The sequence below is a fragment of the Apteryx rowi genome, unplaced genomic scaffold, assembly GCF_003343035.1.
Source record: "Apteryx rowi isolate R43461 unplaced genomic scaffold, aptRow1 scaffold_1038, whole genome shotgun sequence".
NCBI lineage: Eukaryota > Metazoa > Chordata > Aves > Apterygiformes > Apterygidae > Apteryx > Apteryx rowi.
Genome location: NW_020447240.1, coordinates 93,749 through 121,138, shown reverse-complemented (window position 1 = coordinate 121,138; position 27,390 = coordinate 93,749). Strand labels below are relative to the sequence as shown.

Here is a 27,390-nt window from a genome sequence, read left to right as displayed (position 1 = left end):
CTGACTCCTGCTGCAAGATAACAGAAAAAACAACCATTAATGAATCACAGAAGCAGAGAGGGGTGTGGATTATTGCTGTTTTGCATAATTTCTCTATAGAAACTGCTTTGTCTTGAAGTAGATCCACTAATCTAGCCATATCCTTGTACAGGTAGTATCCAGCATGGCTTTAGGCAAAATATGCCAACACATATTAAGAAGGCAGGTTTAATTTTGATATATGTGCTGAAGCAGCAAAATACAATCATTCACAATTTTAAATGTAAACATGAACAAACACGTCAATAGGTAATTTGCTTTTTTTGTAGTTGAAATCACTTTTATTTGTGAGAAACATCACCCATGCTGCACAGTTTCAAATAGATCTTACCAAGGAAAGCGGAAATTTCTCCTCCCCATGTCCTGCAGTGAACAGGACTGGCACAGAAAAAACCTCATCACACCTGGGAGGTTTAGCACCAGCATCTAATAAAAAAGCATTTGATTTCAATTTCAGTTCTTTGGTTGTTTTTTTCCCCTTTTCATTTTGATACCAAAAGAAAAATTGAAAAATTCAATGCTAGTGAAACAGTGAAATTCTTAAAAAAACCCAAATCAAAAAACCCACAGTTGCTGTTGAAACTGGGCAGGTTGCTCTTTCTGAATCTCACTCTTTCTTCATGCATTTATCTTGCGGGCGTTTCCTGGATCTCTGCAGCTGGTAAGTTTTCTCTCTCTCAAGTTCCAATAGTTTGAATCTTTGCTTTCTCATCATTGTTGACAATTTATTGCTTGAATGTTTCTTTGGTGTTATGTTTTTAGTTGCATTTTAGGACACCTGTAGAAGAGCCAAATTACAACATGCAATTTACTTGATTTCATTTCTACTGCGAAATAGAAATGTAAGAAACACTGGACTAGAAAACAAAGCTGTCTATTGGGTGGGATTTCAGATGAAGACCAAGTTGTGACTGTAACTTACAGGATAAGCCAAGTCATGCTTATTCATCTACAAGTTAAGAGTACAGCATCTTCCTATAGGAGTACAGTATCTTCCTGAAGTGAAACAGCACCAGCTCATCAACAGATGCCAGTATTATATACCAGTTAGGAGCACCCCCTTAAAACAAATCACACAGATGAAGCAGAATCTTTTACAGAAGTTTACTTTGTGATGAATACAAAGAGGCAGGAAAGAAAAAAGCAGAACAGAAGACTTAAGTTCCTTGGGTTGTCTATATAAGACTCAAAAGCTATTGCAACAACCTAATGCATAGGGGTATGTGGCCAGACAGATGCTCTGGGTCCTAGAAGCATACATAATCGTGTTTCAGTTGGAGAACGGGACCTATCTGACTTACCTGAGGGATGGTAAAGGTGCCTGGGGAGCCGGACATTACTCAGCACCACTCTGCTCGGTCACTGGAGCAGGATTTTCAGCAGGTGTTTCAGTCACCTTTGTCTGAGACACAATAAACCTACATTACAGACAAAGAACGACCTCCAGACCCTTTCTCTGTTCAGTAGTAGCATCAGTATAACCCAGGCTTTAAGATAATCAAGAAAGATGAAGTATCAGAAAATATTAACTGTAGGGAATACAAAGATAATCTGCTATGTAATACTTAATCTTTGTACACTTCTTAAAAAAACCATCTCCAATATGGAGGGGACCACCTCAAGCGGATATAGAATGAGTCTTTCCTCACTAAAGCCTGTGTTTGCAAATAGTTCACCGAAACCAGCTGGTTTAAGCAGATCAGAAAACAGATCTGGAGCTTTTAAATCTTTCTCTTAGCTTGGAGACTGATGGTCTGGGGAAGTGGGAAAATACAGCAGTCCCCATCTACTTCAGAAATTTTAGTTATAATCTGATCCTCAGTTAAGAACTATCCAGAAGTTGTTCCCATCCCACTGCTGGTTAGTGTTCCATTTAAGGTTCTCAAACAAGGTCACAGGGAACAGGCAATGAAGCCAACTACCTTCACCACAAACACCATCAGACTCTTTCAGCACACTAACAGTATACTTGGGTTTAAAAAAAAAAAAAACCTGAACAGCAGAGGATCTTGAACATTCATCCAATCAACAACAGCCCCAAACTCAGTCTCCGCCAGGAGGGTGCTTACTTCTTTCCCATCCTGAGCTGGAGTATTGGGTGGACGAGGTCGACGCCGGTAGTTATACGGGCGTCGATACCCACGGTGAAGTGGCTGCTGACTCATAGCATTGGCCTCATGCTGGTTCTCTTTTTCAGCCTCTCCAGCCACCGGGGCAGGGCGAGGACGTGGGGGCCCTCTGAAAAGAGGGAGAAATATATCAGGTACATGGGAAGTTTGATGTTTAAGACACAGTAACTTTGGTCCAACAAAAGCCTCTCTAACCAGCAAGTTCCATCTTCAATAATTCTAACTGACAGCAAACCATCCCTTTGGAATTTAGCTGCCATACAGTCAGAAGGGAAAGACCTATTTCATTGGTCTAGACAAGCAGCCTGGGTCTCTCTCCACTGCTAGAACTATATCAGCATACTCTACTGCCAGTCCTACAATAAAGAGGCAGTTAGGTAATTTGAATTGCTGGCTAAAAGAGGAAAAGAGCCAGTAGAAGCTGCACAGGCCAACTCTGCCAAATTAGCCTTGGGCTAGCTGTACACCAGGTCCAGGCCTATTCATAATTGAGTGGTTTGATACCTGGGAACCCTTGTTCTACCTGTGAACCCATTCCTGGATCTCCCCTCCTCTCAGGTAACTGAAATGATGTTGCTCCCCTTGGCCATTAAAAAAAAAAAAAAGGGGGTAACATGCATCTCAGTCAGGAGAGTTGGACCTCATTAATACTAAGTCAATCTTTCTGAACTATGCAATAGCATTCCATCCCACTTCCAACATAAACACATTTTGTTTAGAAAGTGTCAAAACACAGCTGAAAGCGATGACAGTCATTGCCTATTATCTAGTTCCTATTAGCTGACTTAAGTAATTCACAGCTGTCTAGTCCCAAAAGCCAATTTAGGTTTCCCAAAGAAATTTAGCAGAAAAGCTCTACTGTCACTGGTTTTAGTGCATGTAAATGCATGCAATGCCTGTCTCTTAATTCACACAGAAACACATTAGACACTTAAATTGGATACACTAAGCTATGGTACCTCTTACAGGAAAAGACACCAAAAATGAGTGAATTCCTGTTAGGCATGGGCAAACTATCTAGTTTGCAGTTCACCTATGTGACAGGTGCAAAAACTGAGCTCTCTTGTTACACTTGGTGTGGTGCTATGCCTGACTAGCCAACTATATTGTTTCTCAAAAATTTGTGTATGGAAGCAGAACATCCACATAATGGAACATTGCATCTGGGCTGGAACCTGAGTTGGTGCCATGTGTTTTCATATTGCTGCACCCGAGCTAATGAAGACTTTCTGGAATTAAACTTATTCAGCTCAGGCCCCTGCAAGCATCAGTACTATCCCAGTTCCCACTATCCTAGTTACTAGAGCCAGCACAAACGTTTACAGATAGAAGAGATCAGAGTAGGAGCTGGAAAGCTTATGGTTCTAGATCCACCATCCAGAGGGATTTAACATTATTTGTAATGACCACATTTTCCATGCCCAATTAAGTACAGTCTTGTAATTCCTATAAAACTTAGCTTCTTGTTCCTTGCACTGGTATTTACCCCTTGCTGTTGGTTTTCAACGAATATGCATATGAAAAAATGGGGGTTCTGTCCATTTCACAGTTCATTTCTCCAAATTCAAACTTGGAGCTTGACCTCATAAGTTAGCCGATAGGAAAACAGGACAAGAAGATGAAGAGCAAGTGAGGTGTAGTGAATGGCAGACTGTGCAATACAATTCATCTCCTTGAGAGGAGGTGCCATGATACTTTACAGAAAGTACCAGTGAATACAATCCAGTGTTTTATCTCACTTGTTATTCATTCTCCAAGATAAACAAGTCACAAGAAGCCAGGAATCTCAATGATCTTAACTGCCTTTCGGTGGAAAAGAAGTGAGGTAACATCTCAAAAGGTATGACAATCAGAGGCTGATTATTTCAGACTAATGTTTTGAACTGCAATGAGTTCTTAGGTCATGGAATTGTTCCCTCAGTGTAAGGGCAGAGGCTTGACTGGTCATGTCAGAACTAGGACTGAAAAAAAATAAAGTGATCCTACATTAGCCAGTTTGATGAATGATGAACACAGATGACTCTGCAAGTTACTGTGCACATCCCATTGGAAAGCACCAGTGTTCAAGTGAAACCCAACCGGTCTCTACTTAAGAACCTAAGAACAACCTACTGTGTCTTCAAGGGTCCATTTAGCTCAGTTTAGCTCTTCCCTAGGGAAGAGTAACAATAGCCAGATACAGTTTGCCTATTCAGTAATACCATAACAGTGTTCTCCTCCAGCTATTTGAACAGTCTCCCTCTGAACTCATGCAAGTTTAACATTCCCAACATCTGGCAGCAAAAGTTCCAGAAGTTTACTACCCATTGTAGGGATAACAGCCTCCTTTTGTTTTTCAGCCTGTCTCCCACTTTCTTCATTTGATGTCTCCTCTCCTGACTGCTCAGTAGCTTCCAATCTTCACACCTTTTCCCCTTCAGCCATTTGATGACTTACCTTATTTTTCTGGGAGCTCTCTAGCCTCTTTAGCATCCCCCTTCTCCAAAGTACTAGCAAGAGTAACTCCAATAGTTCTCATATTTTATTACTCCCCAAACAAAGCCATTAGAAGCCCTCATGGAACATAATACTGAGGTTTTAACTGTCAGCAACTCCCTCTGCTAGCATAGAATATTACAAAGTTACTATAATACTGCCCTATAATCTAATGGTCTATAAGAAATAGGACATGACTTCAGTTCTTCCTGAACAGTAAGTAGGATTTCTCATGCACCTACAAGTGGCACCAGTGCTTAGAACAAAGCCTGAGCTGCAAGATGCACATACCTCTACGTGCCTACATGTGACACATGGGACAGGGCTGGAGGCACACCTGCACACAAGTCACTTAGTTCAGCACTGAGGCACAAACTACTGGCTTCAGTCCACAGGGAGGGTTACAAAGCACACCTTGCCTCTGTAGATAGTGGGCCTACCTGTCCCAGATCAAGTGGGATTTGGATTCAATGCTTGTCCAAGAAAAATGTAAGAAGAGTTCAGCTGTGAAGACATGGAACCTGCAACTCATTTCAATACATTGCTTAATTTTTAAGAGTAACAGGATACAGAAAATTCTTTCTTAATGTATTCCTGGCTGCAAGTAACACACACATTAACTTCTACCATGGTTTCCTTACTCCTGTGGCTCTCCTTTCTCCTAAGAAATTAGGCTACTTCTTACTGTACTTACTATCTGAAAGTACATGAATGCCAGGGAATACAACTTCCTGCTATTAATGAAACCTCTACAGATCACATAAGCATCCAAATGCAATGATGAGCAAAGGAAATAGTACAAACCTGCGATAGCGTGGGCGATAAGTAGGATTCCTATGGACTTGTTGATGAAGCTGTCCTCCTTCTGTGACCCCATCCTTGAGCTCTCCTTCACCACCCTGCAACCAAGGAAAATGGAAGACTGAGACAAAGATAAAGCATAATTTCAGAGGCAGTACATTAACTATATAGCCCAAAACCTGGATACCATATTAAACAGAACAGTAAGTCAATACAAAAATGCAAGCATACCTGGTAAAAAAGGGAGCAGATACTCTGAAGGCTTTTGTTTTGGTGAAGAGGAGAGTAGGAAAGAACAAACCAACAATGCTGCTCTTGTTCCTCATAGTAAGAGGCAAAGAAGCTAACTGATGATCCTCCTCCCTTTCTCTGGCAAAGGGCAGAAGCTTTACAGGCAATTTCAGGATAACGGCATTGACAGTGAACTTTTCTTTAACAAGAGATTAACTAAAATAACCAGAAGATAAACATTTGGAAAGCCTGGAGTGCTGCAGGCTGTAACAAGAAATCTTGGGGAATGGAACAGAATTCCCTGTCAGATCTGGACAAGCCTCTTTATCAGATTAAAATCCCCTCCAAAAGCATTAAGATTTCAGATGTTCTTTATTGCTTTCCAAGTCTTCCAAAAGCACAGAGACATGACCCAAAGACACTTGCTGTATTACAGACTCTGTACCTATAAATAGCTATGCCAGCTATTCTTAGCAATATGACAGGGCCAGCTGCATAAGAGAAGGCAAGAGATCAGAACTCAATGTTAATAAAATAAAATATAAAACACAAATATATAACATATCAGATGTTATTTATAAAAACTGATCAATATAAATGGGAGTTTCTTTAAATATTTAGTGAGTAGATACCTATTATTACTACCTATCTTCTGACAGCTGTAGAGAATCACTTGAGGTCCAAAACCTAAAAGGAAAGTCAAACTTTTACAAGTTTACAACAGGATACTACTACTTATATTCTTTTTGGAATACCAATTTGTTCTGTATATACAGAACAAACAGCATCTTAAAATAACTTTACAGTTTAATACATTCCACCCCCATCACTCCTTTTTCTCTTTAGATAGAGGCAGCAAAACCTGCAGAATCTTTTTTGAGGGGTGGGGAGGTAGTAGAAACACAAAAGAGCAGCAAGAGCTGAAGAAGGGAGAAAAGGAAACAAGACTCCAACAAGCATCTCCCTCATAGCACAAAGAGTTGTCTTTCAGCAAAATCACCATTTCTCTTTTCCATGAGATCTAAGCAAACACACATGCAATCAACATTCAATCCTAACACTTCAGTGCCATAAAAACGGGATCATAAATGCCTAGAAGATCTGGTTTGAGGGATGACATACCAGGAGTTAACAAAGCAACAACTTAAAGGTAGGGAAGGGCACACAGTATTTTCAAACAGAAAGCTCTCCTATAGCCCTTGGCAATCAGCATCACATTCACAGCTTAGTGTCAATACTGAATTTCTACATGTTTTTAAATGGTAAAGTCCACTGTGTCTACTCCTCCCAGCAGAAGTCTGCATTGATATCTCAGATAAAAAACATGAAGTTTCCTTCTCTTGTAGTGACAAAGAACGACTTTTCAACATGATTCAAATAGAACCCAGTTAAGCATTTTTATAGAACAAAGCAGAACAACAATGCAGAAATTATCTTTTTATTCGTCTCAAACTGAACGTTGACATATTGGTATTCTAACTAGGTTTGGGTTAAACAGTTGATCGAAAGCTATACATGGCAAAGCAACTGAATTGCTTAGCCCAAAAATCTTAAGCAACTTCCTGCAGCTTCTATAATATCACAAAAATTCAACTAATACCTAAATCAGTTGACAGTGATAGGTAGATACTTATGTAAGATATATTGGCTGAAGAAGTATGATTCCAGAATAAAACCACTATGCTGTCATAAATCACTGAAAAAGATAGTTTGACCAGAAAACAGAACCTGAACTTTGAGATGTTGTTTTACTGCACTGATATTGAATGTTAGACGCATTTTTATTAGGAAAGCTTCATGCATACTCTTAAAAGCACTACACCTCTAAAACACATGGGATCCTGCTTAAACTTCTTCCACAGAGACCTTCCAACTTCATATTAACACCTTGGTTATCCTAAAAGGCAACAAAAGAAACTGGCCAGCTGCACTTTATATTTTCCTCTGAAGACAATCACAACAGACAGGCAGGCTATAATTCCCCATGAAGATCTCCCAAATTTCTTTAAGCCAAAGATACAAAATTTCATTCCGCCTTCATCTCCCCTCACTCCAGTAAAAATATCTTTATTTAAACATTTACTGTAATGAACAGTGAGCTTTTTACCCATCTGCTTCCCATGGCATCCTAATTTATTCCTTAGTTCTTACATCTCTTCAGATGAGTCTCTAGTTTTCACATACTACTATTCATATCTACAGGTCTTTTTTGCAAGAAATAGTGTAGTTCTCAAAACAAATTTGCCTACTTTCTGATTCACTGGCATAGAGGCTCCTTCTGTCAGGAATGCACAGAGTATTTCATATGAGAGCATCACCAGTTCAAGAATATTCCATTATTCATCATTTGTTATAACATTCTGACTACAGCTCCATACCACATCTATCTTATCATAGACAGTTCAGTAAGAACCTCAGACTTTTCTTTGTGGATAAAATTAAGGTATTTCTGATATGAACAAGTACTTCCACTTTCCACAGAACTTTCCAGACAATTCACATGAAACTCCACTGAAGTTGGTTAAACATCTTAAATACTTCAAGGTTCTCTTCATTCTTGAGAAATTTATGCATGTTCAAAAACAGATCCAGTAAGTTATGCCTAGAGTATAGACATATTTGAGCTAGAATGGCAAACAAAGGATAGCATTTGCCTAAAACCATGCCAAGTAATCACACAGAAATCAACTGTTACTGGGTGAACTCCTATTGCTAAGTGTGGTCAATTAGAATCACAGAATGGTTGAGGTTGGAAGGGACCTCGGGAGATCATCTAGTCCAGCCCCCCTGCTCAAGCAGGGTCACCTAGAGCACACTGCACAGGATTGCGTCCAGGCGGGTTTTAAAAATCTCCAGAGAAGGAGACTCCACAACCTCTCTGGGAAACCTCCTCCAGTGCTCTGTCACCCTCACAATCAAGAAGTTTTTCCTCATGTTCAGATGGAACTGCCCGTGGTTCAGTTTGTGCCTGTTGCCTCGCGTCCTGTCGCTGGGCACCACTGAAAAGAGTCTGGTCCCATCCTCTTGACACCCTCCCTTAAGATACTTGTACACATTAATAAGATCTCTTCTCAGCCTTCTCTTCTCCAAGCTAAACAGGCCAGCTCTCTCAGCCTTTCCTCAGAGGAGAGCTGCTCCAGTGCCCTCATCATCTCTGTAGCCCTTCGCTGGACTTGCTCCAGTAGTGCCACATCCCTCTTGTACTGGGGAGCCCAGAACTGGACACACTACTCCACATGTGGCCTCAGCAGGGCTGAGTAGAGGGGGAGAATCACCTCGCTCAAGTTCTTGAAACTGCAAGGTCACCACATCAAAGTCATCTCAAGTTACAGTGAGTCTTAGTTTATGAATGGCAATATAGCACTTACTTTTCTTCAGTAAATTGAGGATGGACAATGTAGCAGCTGAGCTCTGCAACTTAATACATCTTAAATGTAGCAGACTTGGATACACTGAAACCTATTCCTTCAGGTGTGCAGCTACCACTCACCTATAGCTGAGTGAACATCCTTGAGATTCTTAAGTTTGAGAAAGCTGTACCACTAGCAACCCAAACCTAAGGAGTTTCAGGAATGTCCTGCAAGTCAGTTAGCTAGAAATGCATCCTCAAATGATGAGACACAAGCTTTTACTACATCTATGATGGAGGTGACAGAAGTGATTTTGACCATTCAGAAAATATCACATACATACTGCTATAACTCTAGGATATTACAGCCTTCCTTCCCCCTTTATGCATGGGAAAGGGGGGGGGGGGAGAGGAAGCCTCATTAAAGAAAAAGGATATTAGAGAGAGGCATCTTTCTAGATGCAGTAGACATGCGGTTACAATGTGAAGAACATGTAACTGATGTGGGTGACAATCCCCAAAAGGGAGCGTTACTAGCTCGAGATGAGGATTCGCTCTACTCTCAACTGATCTGCCAAAGCAACTACACATGGGATGACAAGAATATTCAGACAAGCGTATTGAGTGGTTTCACTGACCTACAATAGGACAGCTTCAGGGACAGGCCCTGCACAACACCTCCCTTCTCTGTAGTTTGATGCAAAATGGAGAGAAAAGTTTTCAAATCTTTCAGGTGCAAAAATATGACATCTATGTTAGCACTGTTCTCATATTCCACCCTTTTCCAACAAATCCTCTGCAGTCTGCATGCCACAATCAGATGTGGACTCTTGCTAACTTAGCTACAGATACAATTTCTGACACACCACTTGTGGCTGTTATGTCTAAGAGCACCTTCAGCTCTTTTCTGCTGCTGATTACTTTAGATCTTAAAGCAACACATTTAGCTTAATCCTGCCCATCAAGGATATCAGTCCCTTTGACTTTTAGGTATCCTTTAAAGATCCTAATAACAGATCAAGCTTATCTGATTGTAGAGCATATTTTTGCTAAGTCCTGGTTTCTTATATTCCTAGCAATATGGCAGTATTTCATCTACTGGCATTGCCTTTAGTTGCCATGTCAGCTCCCAGTTAGTACCATGTTCTTGCAGGGTTAAGTTCCAGTACTCATTTTGTCCAGCTTGCCTAAGAAAAAGGATGCCACAACTAGCATGCGGCAGAACACTGTGGCTAACCAGATTCAAGAGAAGAATCATTAATACTTTGGTGCCCCAGGACAAAGATGAATGGCATCATTTTACATTCCTTCAAGATAAGGTGGTTCATCAGGGCCATAAACCTCAGTATAGATATCTAAGAACTGTATGAGTGCAGCAACAGCTCTTTTTGGACCTGTCATGACCGGAAGCACCAATGGCATTGGTGCTGAGGTTCATGAGAACTCCTCCTGTACTACAGTCAAGACATGAATAGAGCTGAGCCACAAAAGTAGAAGCAAAAGCCTCTCCCTGAAGATAGATGGGGGAGAAGGATGCAATTAGCTGATCAGCAGCACATTCTAGCACCCAATTCCCAGCACATAGCAGCTGTCTCAAGGATTTTAAGAGAATACAGAATCTCAGTGAAGTATAACAGGGGAAGGTACAATGAGGTATCAGCCACTAAATCCTTGTTCCTCATCTTTATTCCCCTGAACATTTCTTACCCATTAAGAGACATCCACATCTGAGTAATCCATCATAGACTCTCTCTAGACACAAACTAAAGAGCATGACTCATCTGGCCCGTTTTAAACATCAGCTCTCAGAGGGGTTGAACTGCATGCCAAAAATGCTTATTTCTGTCCACTGACAAAGAAATCTACAGCACCTAGCACATACGTAGATGATAAAAGTTGGTCAGATGCACACAGGGTAGGCTGCAAGAGTTCTAATTCATGACATTCTACTAAAGACTCATGTACAATCAGTAATATATTTGCATAGTGGCTTTCAGAAGAGCAGAGGTATGCTGCTTTTCTAGATAGCTGCTGAATACCACTGCTGATAGCCTAAAGCAGAACAAGTGGCACTTGGATCCCTCCCACTCTTCTTTCACAAGCTGTTTTCTTCAATGAAAGGCAGCAGACCAGAAGTATCTGAAAGAACTCTTTAGTCTTTGTGTTTGTCCAGATTCGAAAGAATTACAACTGTACTCAAACAACAATGCTGTCACCCTGGATGGATTTTAACCATCAGTATCTACTGAAAGTGCAACAGGGTGGGTCACAAGCCAATAGAATCCTTGTGTGCACTGAGGAAAATTTCTTCACATAGGTTATCACTAGTCAACTAGGTGAGATGCTTAATTGGACACTCACACATAAGGAAGATTACACAGGTTGCAGATGTGAAGGCCAACAACAATCTTTGATGCAGTGACCATGAGATGGGAGAGTTTAAGATCCTAACAGAAGTGAAAAATGCACTTAGAGTGGAGTTTGGCTTGTTCAGGGAACTGACAGGTGGGAGGGTAAGAGGGTCTGACAGAGCTGGTCAGTCTTCAAGGATAGCTAGCTCAGAAGACAAGAATATGCAAGAGACTGAGCAGGCACAGCACACAGCCAGCTTTGGCTGCACAGGGAACTCCTAACTAAGCTGAAACATGAAAAGTTAATATCACTTAAGCAAAGTCTACACCTGTAAGTTTATGGGACCAGAGAGAATGCATTCAAGAGTGCTGAATGAGCTGGCCAATGTCACTGTGCGGCCATTACCATCTTTGAAAGGTCATGGCTATCAGGGAAGCTCTTGATTACTGGGAAGAGACAAGTGTCACACCCATCTTCAAGAAAGGCGAGGGAGGATCCAGTCAGCCTAAGCTCAGTCCCTTCAGAACTCAGGGGCCTATAACTCAAGAAGTCACACGGTACACGTCCTCATGGAAGCCATTTCCAAGTGCCTTAAGGCAACTGGAAACAGCTAGCATGGATTTACCAAGTGCAAATTATGCCTGGTCACCCTCATTGCCTTCTGTGAAGACTGGCTCTGCAAAACAGGGAGGGAGCAGGTGATGGCATTTACCTCAACTTTAGCAAGTCTCCCATAGCATCCTTATACTTAAATTCAGATACAGACTGGATGAGTGGACTACAGAGCAAATAGAAAATTAGCTGGACCAGACTCAAAGGGTCAACAATTCAAAGTTTATCTGGTGGCCTGTTAAAAGTGACATCCTAAGGGAATGGTACTGTACAATCTTCAACAACCTTGATGATGGGACAGAATTCACACTCAACAAGTTTACAGATGACAACAAATCAGAGGGAGCAGTCAATGAATTGGTGGATAGGTCTCACATTCAGAAGGACTTCAACAAACTGAAGGAATGGGCTAACAAACTTTATGAGCAATCAGGAGAAATGAACACCCAGATGAACACCTTTTTGTTAAATATCTTTTACAAGTTTTGAAGGCTGCAGTTCTCCCAGAATCAAGCAGTATGTTTTAGGTCATCAAAAAAAGATGACTTCAGAAGATGATCAGGTACCAGTTACACAACAATTACAATCTGGTACCCATATCAGATCAAGCTGGGGACTCTCAGACATTAGGAGCAAGCCAAAGGCTAACAGTACAATATCAGAATTTGTCCAATATCAGAAATCTTCCAAGTATTTGGATCCAAGTGTGATATAGTACCACAGAGAGCCAGGTTCTTCTAGCTGCATGAGTTTACATTAGCCAACAAAAAGAATATGTCCCAGTGTGAGTACCCTGAGACTGAATGTTCCCTGTGTCCAAGATGAGTCTCACATTATCACTCTTCAGGCAGAAGGAAACAGCTGCTTTCCACAGTCAGTAGTACAAGTGTGTATAAGCCTTGCTATGTCTGCTAATTTTGAACCTGAAGCAGCTCCAAGTCAACGCCAATAATATCAGCTAAAGTTTTCACTAGCAATAAAGACAGCTAAGGGAAATTTTAATTTCATTAGAACAAAGAAACAGTGCCAACACTGGAATATAGCTGATGACCTAACAGATAAGACCAGAAACATCAACAAGGCTGAAGCTGCAAAGTCTATCACTGTAAAAGCAAGACACATTCAGTAATGAGGCATCAGATACCAGCACCAGCTTCTAGCAGTCTAAGGGCTTCAGAAAGAACACCTCATGTATTTGAGGCTCTGTGATGTTCCAGAGGATTAAAGAAAACATCTTGCAATAGCTAGTATAAATGGCTAGACTTTAAGGACAGATTTGGCAACACTTCTGTTCGCCTCCTTGCTGCTAATTCTGTAGAAAAAAGATAAGAAGAGGGGTATGTTGCTTGTGCAGAGACTGACCACAGGGCTCTCATATTGGATCATTCACACATTCCTGCAAGTGATGATCAGACTCGCCTATAAACAAAAAGATACTGCCAAGCCTGTGGTGTGCTGCATTGGTCCCTGGAGCCTAAGCATGATGTGGATAGTAACTGCTAGAACTACAACCATGCACCTTATACATACTCCTTTTTATGTAAAAGCTTGTAGGGAAGCTGTTTAGGAAAGCTTGCAGATGTTGTGAACAGTAGTGTGCGACCAGCTTAAGAAGAGTGCATTATCTTTATGATATACTACCATGGAGGAGGCCTACAAAGGGATGACACTTACATGGAGGTTGCAACTGTTTGGTCAAAATGCTACATGCTTAAATGCAAAAACATTGAACAGCTAACAAATCAGGTTTTTCAAGAAACCCTTCCAAACGATGGCCATGTTACTTAAAGTAATATAGATATTACCCTTTGCTTCAGGTGAAGGTGAACACCTAGGTGTCTCAATCCTTTGAGCTTAATCTTCTCAATTAGCAGATATATTAACATCCAAGAAGATGCTTTAGTACCTTTCTAGAAAGATATGCCAAGAAAAGACCTACAGGACACCCAGTAACAGAAATGTCAGTACCAACCTTAATGATGCACTGAAGGAAGGCAGTGTATTGCTGCAGAACACCACTCACACCTTAGTTAAGCGTAGGCAGCTTACCACATTCCAGTGCTGAATCTTCCTCACTGGAAGGAAGATGGCTGAGGAGGTAGGATGGCCATCACTATAAAGCAATTAAACTTACACTACGAGGTGGTCCACGGCGTCGGCCATAATAGCCACGTCGATAGCGGCGCCGGTCTGCAGCATAGCGGCTGCCTTCTACAGGGACTCCATCTGGACCAGTGACATTAGCTGCTTCTGCACCCTAAAAGGCCCCAAAAAAAGTCAGAAAACTGGGGGTGGGTGGGAAGGGAGGTGAGAAGAGAAAGATAAGGTATAGGTAGAAGGGGAAGGAAGACAAGGAAATACAAAGGAAGTTTGCATAACATAAGGTCCAAGCTCCAGAGATTTCTTCCTCAAGTTGCAAAAGCATGTCTTATTTTCAATCCCATAACCCAAGAGACTCATCACTAGCCACTCTTGAGTTCACACAAAAAATAAGGATAGCAGAAGTGACAGATTAAAGACAAAAGATCCAAAAAGCAAAACTCTCAGAAAGAGAGTTGGAGAAAATGGAAGTTCTGCAAACTTGTAGATTCTTACAATCCTTAAGTGACCAGGCTCCAAGACAAAAAATTCAGGGCAACATATGCATCATTTCAAGCTTGCAAGCTGCCCAATAATCATTAACTGCTCTCTCAAGTAAGAATTACAGATTCTAGAAGCAATAATGTATAGTTAAGAGTTTTGAGATCTACCTAGAAACATTTCTTAATGAAGACTTTAGAGAAAAGCTGTATGAGTGCCACCTGCTGCAGGGATTACTTTAGCACAGTAGACAAAACTACTAGGTATGCACAGAATGCTCTGTTACTCCCCACTAGAGTGATGTTAACTCTGTTGGACTATGCTTCTATACCTCCATAATCTCTTACCTTCTCTCCCTCAACCACATCAAACTCTACAGTTTCTCCGTCACCAACGCTGCGCAGATATTTCCGTGGGTTGTTCTTCTTTATTGCAGTCTTTAAAGAAAGATGATACAGGAAGAAAAACATTAGTTTTCAGCTTATTCATTCACAGCCCTCTAGATGAGGGAAGGACAGTGTTTTTCTGCTATGTTATCAACTTTACACAACAAACCAGTCACCACACCAAGATATGGCAAATATACAAGTGTCTCCCATTCCCTAGCCCTTCCTTACTCAGCCAGCATTCATTCCTTTCTCAATACTTATGAGGTTACAAATCAGCTGCTGTCCCAGGTTCCCCTCTCACACCTACTAAATACCTGGATCATTTCACATGTTTATATGAATAGAGTTCACACTGATTGTTTGACCTCCTGCAAGCAATACCAAAGCAGCTCCAGCTGCAAGCATGACCTGTGCCTTCACAATCATTAAAGACCTGTAAACCATCTACAGAGAGTTTAAGACCAGGAACATTTTTAATGAAGATAGCATTAACTATAAGGTATCATAGCAACTAGAGAAGAAAAACTGCTATAGCTTCAGTGTAACAGAAAGAAGCATTTTAATCTAAGCACTGTAAGGCAGACCCCAGAGTTAGGTGACTCCCTAAGGAAGGCAGAGGAATAGTACCAGAAGAGAGAGTCTCAATCTTTAGTCACCTCTTCCAGAAAGAACCCCCCCAAAATAGTTTTAACACCACAGATTAGAATCAAAACCAGCTGAAAAAACCCTCTCAGACTTACCAGAACACTCAAACTTCCAGACTGGTTTTCAACCTGTGAACTACAGATCCCTTTCACTGTTGCATACTTCTGGGATTCCACAAAAGGCAGTTAGCAAAACAAGGCTATTATCAGTTTATTATGCAAGGGCTCACAAACTAAAAAGGCTGAAAAAAGTAATCCATTATGCAAGTCAATCTGAGAGCCAGCTTCTTCCTGAAGCACTATTTGGTTATTAAACACCAATCTGCTTTCAGAGCCTCCTGATATGGGTGTATTTAGTTAGTACACAGGACATGGATGCATAGGATCCAGGAGATGATGCATGCACTAAATACAATGCCTAAACCCATCTTAAGAAATTACAGTTGTGAAATCTGTTGGCAGTTCCAGAAAAACAGGCAGAATGAAAGTCAGCTGAGTTGTTGCCAATACAGGGCAGTTATATTCATTCACTGAGGCAACAATAGTCCAAAAGTATTTCCCATCAAAGTACTGAAGGAAGAGTTCTAAGCAGTTTAAAGATGAACTTGACCAGTTTAGGGAAGGTATTCTCATGTTGCTGAATATGGGCCCTTTTGTGTTCCAGGCTGTAATCCAACATGTTCTTTCATCCCTCTATCTACCCATGTTATTCCCTGTATCCAGCAATGCCCCCAAATAATTCAAGGAAAAAATGCAAAAGTTGTGCATAGTACTGCTATTGAAGCGAAAACAATCCAAGAATTTTTTGATATAGGAAGAGAATGAGCTGCTCAAGTGAATTCCTTTGGGAAATACTTCAGCAAGCAAAGACTCCCACCTTCAGCCAAGGCTTTGCTTTCTTTACTTAGTTTGTTTTCTGTTGATTTATTAGTAACTGACCCATCTCTAAAATCAGCTACAGGAACAGCTTTTCCACAAATGCTATTTACTAATATTAAAATCATTACCCTCAATGTAGTTTACAAATTTAATTTCACTACCACTTGTATTGAGACAACTGACAAACTCTGAAGGCTTGTGCTCTGCATACAGCAGAGATGTTGACAAGCTTTCTTCCAGAATCTTTCTTCTTCCTGGTAAGGGCAGAGGTGTGTGTGTGTGTGTGTGTGGGGGGGGGATGGGGAACCTACTAGATTTCCTTTCAGCAAAAGGTATACTGAAAATCAATCAAGTTCCTCAAACATCCTCCAAGCTGAATAACAGATGATATATTGAACAGGGCTTAACACGCAGTGTTTGAGATTTATGGACAAAGACTTCAAATTTCAGATTTGCAGTTGAATGACCTGTCAATAGGCTAGAGAGCCCACCACACAATAGGCTGGGGTTTGTTTTATAAAGCAACTAGGAATGATTTTGAGTAAATCCTAGAATTCTGAGCAGGAACTGTAAGAGTTTTACTTCTTCAGTAGCAGGTAAACTGCTGTAATAAGCCTCTAATAAGCCTATGCTCTTGGCTTGATGAAAAGACTCTATATCTAGAGGGAAGAGAGCACTATGCTCCCCATTACTGTTCACCAGCACACAGCAACCTCCAGCTTCTTTGATTCAGCAGACAGGTATTGTGTGTTAACACAGATGGTACTGAAGAATGAAGACACAGCCTTTCCTTTCCCCAGGCAACACCGATGAAGAGAGAGCAGAGCTCAGATGAGCAGAGTACTGACCAAACTCTTCCCATACCCTCATGACACCACTCATTACATGCAGTGCTGTCACAGCAGTGGCAGAGATCCATTACACCAGTTACTGATGCACCTCTAGCAGGCTGCGTCATAAACACTGTGCACAATGAATGTGACCCAGAAAAACCTGTGCAGCAGCAGAGATTAATTTCTCCTCACTGCTTGCTGACTCAAATTATGCCTAATTTAGGCTTCTCTAGCTACCTACATACTTTTAAAGGTGTTAAATTGCAAGACACCCATGCACACACATGAACACCCCCAATTCTGTCAGGATTAACTAACAGTGCCCTAGACAGCATCTTGCATGAACCAACTCAAGGACAAGCGAGATTAAGTCAAAAGAACTCACCCTTCCCCAAACCATTGTTGGGGATTTCCCCCCCCCCAGCAAGACAGAGGGTTAACTCAAAGCAGCCATGCATGCCCTAAAGAGAAAAGCATTTTAATCTGCCCTCCGTTTATATACAGCACCACCCAATAGCCACACACAGAGCATTAACCCCCATTCCCATCACGGGATCTGGCTGTTCCCCTCCCGCTGGGAAAGGGCGCCTCTATTCAACTAGGTCAGCCTCGCTCTGAAAGGATTAGACAGATAATCCGGCCCCTCCCCCACGGTCCCAGAGCAGGGGGAGGGGCGGGGCCCGCGAGCCGGAGCGCGTCACTAACAGCACAGAGCAAGGCAGCGCACAGCAGGATGTCTGCTTACGCCATTCATTTGCTGCTTGCGCCGCCGCTCCCCGCCTGGCTCACTAAGCAGGCCTCAACCACTGGCCGGGAGCAGGGCCCCGAGCTCCGCTGCCCCCCCCCCCCGGCGCCCCGAGGGCGCAGAGCCCCAGCCAGGCCACCCGGACACCCAGGCCACTCCTGCCAGGCAGCCCCCAGCCCCTGTAACAAGGATATCTCCCACTGCCTGTGTTCAGTCAGAACTGTGTCAAGGCTGATCCACCCTTCAAGCAGCTTCCCATCATCTTTTATGTTACCCCTCTTCTCACATGTAGAAGATTAGCTTGAGATGGAATAGTTTAGTAACACCAACTGCAACTGATCTAGATTAGACCCAAAAATATCTCCTTTGCTATGCAGAACCCATGAACAAGTTTGATCAGATGCCAGTTTGCTTGTGAGGCAGTATTTGAGACATCAGGACAGTGTTTTGCCCAGTACTCACTCCTATGGAATTTCAGCTGCAAGAAGATGAGAAATCAGTCACCATATCCTGTCCCCCTCCCCACAGTTTACATGTGGGTAGTTATCAGCACAGGTGAATGCAATCCAAGTACAAAATAGCATAGATCAAACAGTGAAAGCCTACAGGAAACTAGTATTGAGTCTTCACAGCCAGCCTTCCCAAGTAGAAAAGTGCTGATCCATGTCACTTCTGTACACCAGCAGAACAGTCATTTTCCAACATATCTTCTCAGGGGTCTCTCAGGGACACCTTGTTTTTCCTTCAAGGTAATTTTACAGTGCTGCCTATCCAGAAGGTATTTCAGCTACTAGACCCCCTCGCATCTCCCTCCAGATCACTCCCATCAGGTGAGTGATTCAGCCCCTCTATCAGGGTCCACACAGCACATGGTCATTAAGAAAGAAAAAGGCAACTATTAGGTATTCGCATATACTTCACATTGAGGGCTCTTGCTCTCAATGCACTAAATAAGCCTGGAGTGTGCACACTTCCTGACATCTTCAGTCACTAGGGGCACTAGTTCCTTCACAGCTTCATCCATTTTAGGAGTAATGGGTCTAGATACCTTTACACAAGGAAACAGTTGTCACATGCAATCTAGTCATGAAGCCACTGGAACTAAACTAGCTCTTCAAGTTTATCAGCACGTTTAAAACAGTGACATGCACTTCTCATCTCCCTGCAAGCCTCCTGCTTACATCTGATGGAAATACTGTCACTTATACCACAGAGAAAGCTCACGCTTGAGAGGTCTGCAGGGCCCTCATGTGATCCTTACATATGGGACAAACTGCAAAGGCAGCATTTCATTTTCTGGTGAAGTAAGTCTCCCATGTGCCACATCCAGATCTAAGCTGACCAAGTTTATGTCAGCATGCAGACATCATCTCTCTTCCTTTCAGCTATCTATATCACAAGTCTCAGGTCAGAGAGGCTCAGAACAGCCTACTGGCAGTTCAAGAAAAGTTAACTAATGACAAGCTGCTTGGCAATTTCTCTGTACTTGGCCACACTTGGCACATAGCCTTTCTCTCCTTCTTCCTAACAGCAGCTGTCTCATGCAGCAACAGCTGATGGCAACGCAGTCTGGTAAAGAGCCAGACTAGATCACTACTCTCCAATACCAGGAAGGGCAGACAGAGCAGACCTGCAAATGAAGACAGTAGCAAGAAATAGAAGACAGAGGAGGAGTGCAAGGAAATGCATGCATGGATTGCAAGGGGCAGGGGGGTGCAAGGAGAAGCAACAAATACCAAGGAATTTACAAAATAGAAGTCATCCCCCCCCCCCAAAAAAAGCCTGTGTTCAAATCAGAGTAAACAGACAAAAATGCATGAAGGGCTGTAACACTTAACTCCTTCAATTTTAACTTTGTAGAGGAAAAAAAATACCCTCAAATTCCTCCCTGAAAGGTTTCCAATACTATTTCTTGTCACAATAGGATTTATGAGTACATGATCATTCAAGATATTCAGGGTAAATATTCTAAGCATAAGTCATGATAAGTTGGGGTGGTTGTTCCAGGAAGTAAGTTACACTAAAAATTTATCATGAACCATATGTAATGCACTTTGTAAGTACAGTTACTGCTCTCTTACCTGATGAACAAACACATCTTCTTTGGTATCGTTTCTGTGAAAAGCAAGTGAGAAGTCATAAGAGTTTAGACTAACAGACTTAAATAGAAATCCCTGACTTCACAAGTAAACCCTCCCTTCCCCCAGCCTGTAGTACATCCCCTGGGTGCCATACATTCTGTATAAGTCTGTGCTGTCAAGACCCTGCAGTGAATTTCCAGGGTCACATGCTTGATGGTAGAAAGGACTCCCCACTCTTCAGAATGGGAGTCCCTGCAATCTGTGGGCAAACATTCAAGATGCAGTTTTGACACAAGACAGTAATAATGGGACTGCTTGCCTTTCACCACCTCCATACACACCTTACCTCTCCCAGCCTCCAAACCTCCACAGGGCCTGCAACCTGAGCTTCCAGCATGTTATCCTAGAGGTCAAGTAAGACTATCAATAGGCCTGGCCACAGCTGTTAACAGAGCTCTTCTTTCAGTGAAACCCAAAGTAACACTGCACAAGAGGTCCTAGGAATGCCCATTGGGACAGGGACCCAGACACGAACAACCAATTCCATTGTCTAGATTATGTGAGCCACTTCAGGCTTCTGCAGGCAAGGCATGAGGATGGGTCAGAAAGCTTGATTCTACATCCCCATAGAGCAGAATCAGCCTAGACACTCACCTGTTCAATCAATTCTTCCTCTACAGAAATAGGTTGGTCAAAAAGTTCATGAAGACAGTATACAATCCAAGATTGATTGCACTGGACTAACATAGCAGTAGATTTCAGTTTGATGAGACAACTAATAGAAGTTATTACATTGTAGCACTTGAAGCGATAGTCTTGAGCTAAATATGAAAGACTCAAAATATTTCTTCCCAATTCAAGCTGTTCTTCTAACCTCACACAGCACTGACAGCAGTCTCCAAATACTGTAATTAATACTATACCAGAACTGACTTCAGCTTCCATGAGACAGGGCTCTATCCCATTCTACAGTGTTCAAGTTACTCTAACTGCTCTATGACAGTTCAAAGACTTGCAGGGGAAAAAAAGTGTTAATTATCTCCACTGCAAGACAGATGTTCACCATGCAGGAACTTCATTTTTCATAAACACTCGTGTCCTTTAGAAAACCCTCAACCCCATACATATTCTAGCCTTAGAAGTCAAAGTTTTCTCCAACAACTTGGGTGCACAAGACCTAAATTCTCAAGGTTGGCATCTGACAAATAACCACTTACCACTAAAAGTTACATGGATTATCAGTGCCATTCAGATGTTTGTGTGTGTCTCTCTGTGCAAAACAAACAACTGGAAGTTCTGTGAAGCCAGGTCCAGAAAATCTTCAGTGATTAGTGGAGAATTTCAATGTGCATTTAGGGTGGGTATTTTGACTAATCAGTTATCACAAACTTTTATCGAAGTGTCCCCCTTATCCTCCAACCTTACTCCCAGCTTTAAAAAGCCAGGTAGATATGAAGTTTCATAAAACTTGTTTCTCATGTTTACTCATACTACACCTCTAGTAATAGCAGACTAGATTTGCTATGTGTTTGAGCCTTTCTGTTTTCTTCCTCCCCCTCTGCCCTTTTGTTTGGGGGGGGGGGAGGGGAGGGGGAGAGGGGTGCAAGGAAGAGAAGGGGGAAGGAGTCTCAAGACATTTGAAATTTCTGAATGTCTGGTAAAGCCTAGCAGTCACTTGTATGAACTTTTTAGGTCTTAGATCTCTGAGAACTGGTAATATATGGCATATTATCTGTACCATAAGTCTTAGTGCAGTATAAATATGACCATCAATTTAAACATACCTGTTGATAAAGCCATATCCATTTCTGACATTGAACCACTTGACAGTGCCAAGAACTTTAGTGGCTGGAAAGAAAAAATTAAAGTTACCCTAAAACATAAGGAAGTACAAGAGTTTTACAAAAACACTTTTATACCTGCACATGAAGTCACAGACAGACCAATTCTGTTCCCTTCACACTCAAGGTGTACTTTCATCTGCATTTCAGTTTATACCAATGTAGCAGCAAGAAGCAGTACCTTAACTTTCTGTTCCTCAGCTAAGAAGTTACCATGCAGCATCTAGAATAAACTCCAGCTGTTTTCAAAATTGGCTATTCATCCCTTTGCTATTCTGTTTCTTATTCCAGAAATGAGCAATTGAGCTGAACACCCTCCCCACTGCCATTCATCAGTTCTAATTTGGAAGCCAGACATTAAAGAGCTGAAAAAGACTATTTAGAAGTCTCCTCTTTCACTCAGGCAGTCATCCCTCCTTTCTTCCTAGGCTGAAGAGAATCACATAAACATCATACAGTTCAAGTGGAGAGGCAGAAGATCCTTATTTTGGATACAAACTTCCTTGCATTACTGTCATCCTCACTAACCAAACAAGAGCCCAACAAGTGTTACTCTGTTTCTATTCCTACTATTAGATCTCTTTCATGATTTATCAGCTATGTCAGTGACCAGCTTTATTTTCCAAGGCTTCTAGGATCAAGACAAGCTCCTGCTTCTCACATAATACCCAACCAACATCTTGCATACAAGCCATACTGCCGTGTCTTACAGGATGTGGTGAAACCTGTTCCTCCAACATGTAGTTGGTGTGGGAGGAACCCAACAGCGATGGAAGTAGCTTGACCTCTCCTTCCCTCTCAGCAACTGGGTGGAGACCACTAAACTATATTTGCCAAATCTGTAGGAAAGGGAGAATTTTGGGCTCTATATTTTAATACATGCATCTATTACACAGCATAATCACAACCATTTGCGCAATCCATATAGTATTAGCTGAAAAGGGGTCTAGCCAGCCACAGCAGACCACTTAAAAAAAAAAAAAAAAAAAAGGGACAGGGGTTGGGGGGGGGCACACAACACAAGGCCCAATTGGGGGGCAGGGGGAAAATCCAGGGAGTCTCCAGTTCAGAGCTCCCTAAGCCACAGTCTGCTAGAGGCAAGAAGCATACAGATAATGCTTTGCAGTATATCTGCTCTACACCTGGATTCTTCCCCTGGCTTTGGTCCCATGCAGTCTTGTCATTCTTTTACTTCAGTCAGAAGTATAAGAACACTCAATACACAGCCCAAGCAGCAGCTTTCTTTGCTGGTTGTATTTTTGCCATGAATTATTGAAAGTAGTAACAGGCCACTTCTCATTACACTTTTAGAAGATTTTGGCCTTCTTGAACAGGATTCTCTAGCAGGAAATGTTTACACTGTTGAACTACTTTAAGACTAGAATAGATACTAGAGAAAAGGGCTCTACATAATACAACATCCACTCCCACTCCACTCCCTGTTTAGTACTGCAGAGACTAAAAACCCCAAGTTCCACTGCCTAGCATTGATTCAGTAGCAATCACCATCTTCAGCACCAACATTTATTTGTTCGTTTAGGTTTAGCTTTACGGAAAAGTCACTAGGTACAAACAGATGCTCAGTGCTATCATTAAGGCACTGACTACAGACAAGAGCTCACCATATTGGTCAAGTCAACAGGGAAAGGAAGGGGAAGAGGGAAGGAGCGGGGGGGGGAGTACCAGTGACCAGACAGGTTTTAGCCTGATTTTCTAAGAAGCAGGGCTAATACCACCAATTCTCCCACCACCATCCCTTCCGCCTCCCTTTCAAAATAGCTATTGAAGCCATTGGCCTATTTCAGTTAGATTATGAGAGGATGAGAAGCCTAGGAAGTCTTAGAAAAAAAAAACTCCTATAGGAGTCAAAAAACTGGTGAAAGAAAAGGTGATCAAAACTCACCATACAAGGCCAATTGGCTGCTGATAAATGGAAGTCTGTATACACAGATTCAGAACTAGCTAGAGCAATACTGCTCCTTACCTACAGGCTGTCAGAGATCATGGGGAAGTTTCCAGTATAGTTTTTAAGATAGGACATTGGGGAAATCATTCCATTTTTGCACTGGTCTTGTACTCTCCCTTAAGTATTACTGTGAGAGAAAGCATGTCTGACAATAGTGTTATACTAAACATCCACATGACTATAGTGCAGCCATTGTTCAGTCTGAACTGTCATAGTGGGGAGATCAGGCAGGGCAGGAGGACAAGCCCAGAGGAAGCCAAAACCAGTTTTAATGAGAATTCAAAGGCAGCAAAGTGATGACCTCTATCCTATTAGGAAGGGGCAGAGGCCACATATTTCCACAAGACACAATGGAAGTGATCAGCAATTCCCACCCATGCAAAAGTAGCCTTAGTTTCATCAGTTTCAGAAGGGAAAACCAAAGCTCTTTGGTTTCTCTGACTAAACACAAAAGAAAGCTGACTAGACTTTATTCTTGCTCCTAGAGGACAGATACTCAGCAAGTTCTGATGCTTGCTTAGCTCTAATGGCACCTTTATAAAAGCAGACTTAATTACACAATTATAAGACCATTAACAGGGATATTTGAGATGGACTCGAATGCAAGTTTGTTTTCAACTAGCATTATCAATAATCACTTTCTCACATTCTCTGCCAAAAAGCTGGCCTAACAATAAGGCCAGTTTGCAGAGCTAATTTGGACTAGAATAGGAAAGGCACCTGTGCTTTCAATTTTTTATTTTAAATAAAAAGCAATAGTAAAAGTCTAAGTCAGCCTGACAGGTGAGCTGAATAAAGACCATTAACATGAATGAAGCAAACCACAGTAAGGAAAAAAACACACCCCCAGCCAGGTGTACCAACAGCTGCAGATGTGCCTTGACTGATTACTGCAATTACTTGACAAACTAGACAACAGAATAGGGGGAAAAACAGACAAATAATAGTTTCTAACTTCTGTTTTGCTAGAACTTTTCCTACCTCAGCTCCAGAGAAATCCTTACCTGCTCCTGTATCTGCTGTAGTCAGACCTCAAGTCTTTCTCTTCAGAAGTTAAAATGCTGTCTTTCCTTAGTGAAGTTCAGGGCTTTGCACTAGCAGTCAGCCTCACCTTTGTAATAACCTCTTAAAAGTATGCAGTTATAAGTAGCAGATCCCTATTTCCACTACAATAATTTCACTGTAGACTGAAGTCTTGTCCTTTTCAACTGGTTGGTCCTGTTTAATCATGACAAGAAAAACTAGATATCCACCTGGCTCGAGTATAGAGGTAGCAACTCAGCATTCAATTTACATCTTCACTATTGATAAAGCAGAAACTTAAAGAAAACAAAAACCCACACCACACACACCCCAACCCAGTAGAATCATTCTAAGAACAGTTAGCAGCCTTTATAGATAGGGAAGTTGAACAGAGATCTTAAATCTTTAAGAGATCTGGATTCTTGGTTGCACATGCTGTTTACCAGCAGCTGCTACTAAGGTGGGACCACCTGAGCTTCACCAGCCGCCAGAGGCGCGGCGCTCACGTCGCGCCTGCCGCGGCCGGGGTCCCGCGCGGACGCGAGCTGGGAGCAGGTACCAGAGCTGCGACCGCTGTTAGCAAGCGACCCAACATGGCTGCTGCGGACTCGCACTCCGCACTGCCCGCGGGGCGGCTCCAGCGGCGCGGCCCGACCCCCACCGCTGACCGGCGCCCGCGGATCCCAGAGTGGTGCAGAGGCTACCGCGCCCCCGGGCCGCTTCGCCGGGGGCTGGCGAGAGCCGCCCGCCGCGCCGGGCCGCCCGGGGCACCGCCGAGCACCGGAGCCCCCCGTAGCCAGCGCCCTGCCCCGTCCAGCTCCACGCAGGCGTCCCAGCAGGGCGCCGCTCCGCGGGGGCTCCTGACTCACGGCCCCTGGGGGGCCAGGCCGCGGGCGGCGCCGCCGCCCGCTACAGGAGGGCAGTGCGCCCCCGGCCGCGCCCCGCCGGCTCCGAGGGCGGCGTTGCCGCCACGTGCTGCCACCGCGCCCGCCGCGGAGGCCCGGTCCCGGGGAAAGTTGGGCGTGGGGCCCGCCCGACGCTCACCGAGCACTTTCTTCTCCGTCTCCGCGGCGGTGGTGGCAGCGGCGCCGGGGGCCGGCTCCACACTCGCTCCGCCCGGCGCGGTGCCGCTGACAGGGCTCTTAGGCTTCGTGTCCGCGGCGGCGGGCGGCGGCGCGGAGACAGGGGCTGCAGCTGGGGCGGCAGCAGCGGTGGTCGTCGGGGTGGGCGGTGCGGCGGATGGCGCTCGGCTGGCGGTGCTGGTCTCGACCGCCTCGCTCATGGTGCCGGGCAGGTCGGTGCGCGGCGCTCACTGATGTTTCTCGGGCCCCGCGCTGGGTCTTACTGCCCCCAAAATGGCCCCGCCGAAGTTTTAACGCAGTCAGCGGGGACCAGGGCCGGGACTCGCGCCGCCTCATTAGCATTTAAAGGGGCCGCGCCGGCTACCGGGCCCGCCCTGCGGCGGGACAGCGGGGCTCCACGGGAGGGGGGCGTGCGCGGAGCAACCTCCGCCCACCGTGTCCCAGGGCGTGCGCGGGGGCGGGTGGCCGCGCGCGTGGAAGTGTGTGCGGTAGCCTGCGCACCGGCGTTCGTGCGGGTGCGCCTCGGTGCGTTTGTGTGTGCGTGATTGTGTGGAGAAATACGTGCCCGTGTGCGTGTGTCTCTAGGAGTGTGTGTACGTACGTGTGGGCGCGGGCACTTCCGCGTCTGCGTGTGCCGGCACATCCGCGCGCGCACACACCGACACATGCCTACGCGAGGGAGGTCCGCGTGTTCGTTGATAGAGCTGCGAGCGACTATATATGTCTGTGCTAGGTGTGCGTCGGTGCGTGCACCTGCGTGGAAAGCACGTACGAGTGTGCTCGTGCTTCGGGGGAGTGCACACATGTCTGAGGTGTGGGTGTTTCTCCGTACATGCGAGCGCCCTGCCGCCCCGGGTGTGCGCGGCCTCGCGAGGCCCCTGGCTTGCTGCCTCGCTGCGGAGTGCACCGGGCCCGGCCTGCCCCTCCGCGGCCACCGCGGAGCCGAGTGAGGCGCGGGCAAGTGGGGCCGCGGGGCGCGGCCGTGGGGCGCGGCAGGGAGGGGCGCACCCCTCCCGGTGCCACAATAAGCCCTGAGCTTGCCTGGGCTGCCTTTTTTGGTGAATCTTCTACTTTTTTGGGTGAATTTTCCCAAGCGGGGAGGAGCAGTTTTGCCCCATGTGTGCAGTGTGAGGCTAGTGAGGGCCTTCCTGCACCCTTGCACCGTGCTGCTCCTTGCTGTACAATGCTCACAGTAGAAGCCGTGCTCATTTTCAAGTGTTGATAAGCTTGTTGCACAAATGAGTCCTACACTGATAACATTACATATAACACAAATATTCTTTTTTCCTTAAATGTATCTTGTCACCTTCTCTCCGGGCTCATCATTACCTGTCTTGTC

The 27,390-nt window shown here is 43.8% G+C and overlaps 1 protein-coding gene across 1 annotated transcript; it reads right to left on the bottom strand.

Annotated features, from left to right (window-relative positions):
* Positions 1 to 289: 289 nt before the first annotated feature.
* YBX3 (Y-box binding protein 3) lies at positions 290 to 26,373 on the bottom strand. The gene is made up of 9 exons (XM_026067090.1): positions 26,014 to 26,373; positions 21,924 to 21,987; positions 20,140 to 20,173; positions 14,916 to 15,005; positions 14,123 to 14,245; positions 5,448 to 5,542; positions 2,109 to 2,277; positions 1,341 to 1,441; positions 290 to 817 (listed from the first exon to the last, which is right to left on the bottom strand). The coding sequence occupies exons 1-8, from the start codon at positions 26,249 to 26,251 to the stop codon at positions 1,376 to 1,378; spliced, it is 879 nt and encodes a 292-aa protein (XP_025922875.1). The 5' UTR covers positions 26,252 to 26,373; the 3' UTR covers positions 290 to 817; positions 1,341 to 1,375.
* Positions 26,374 to 27,390: the final 1,017 nt, after the last annotated feature.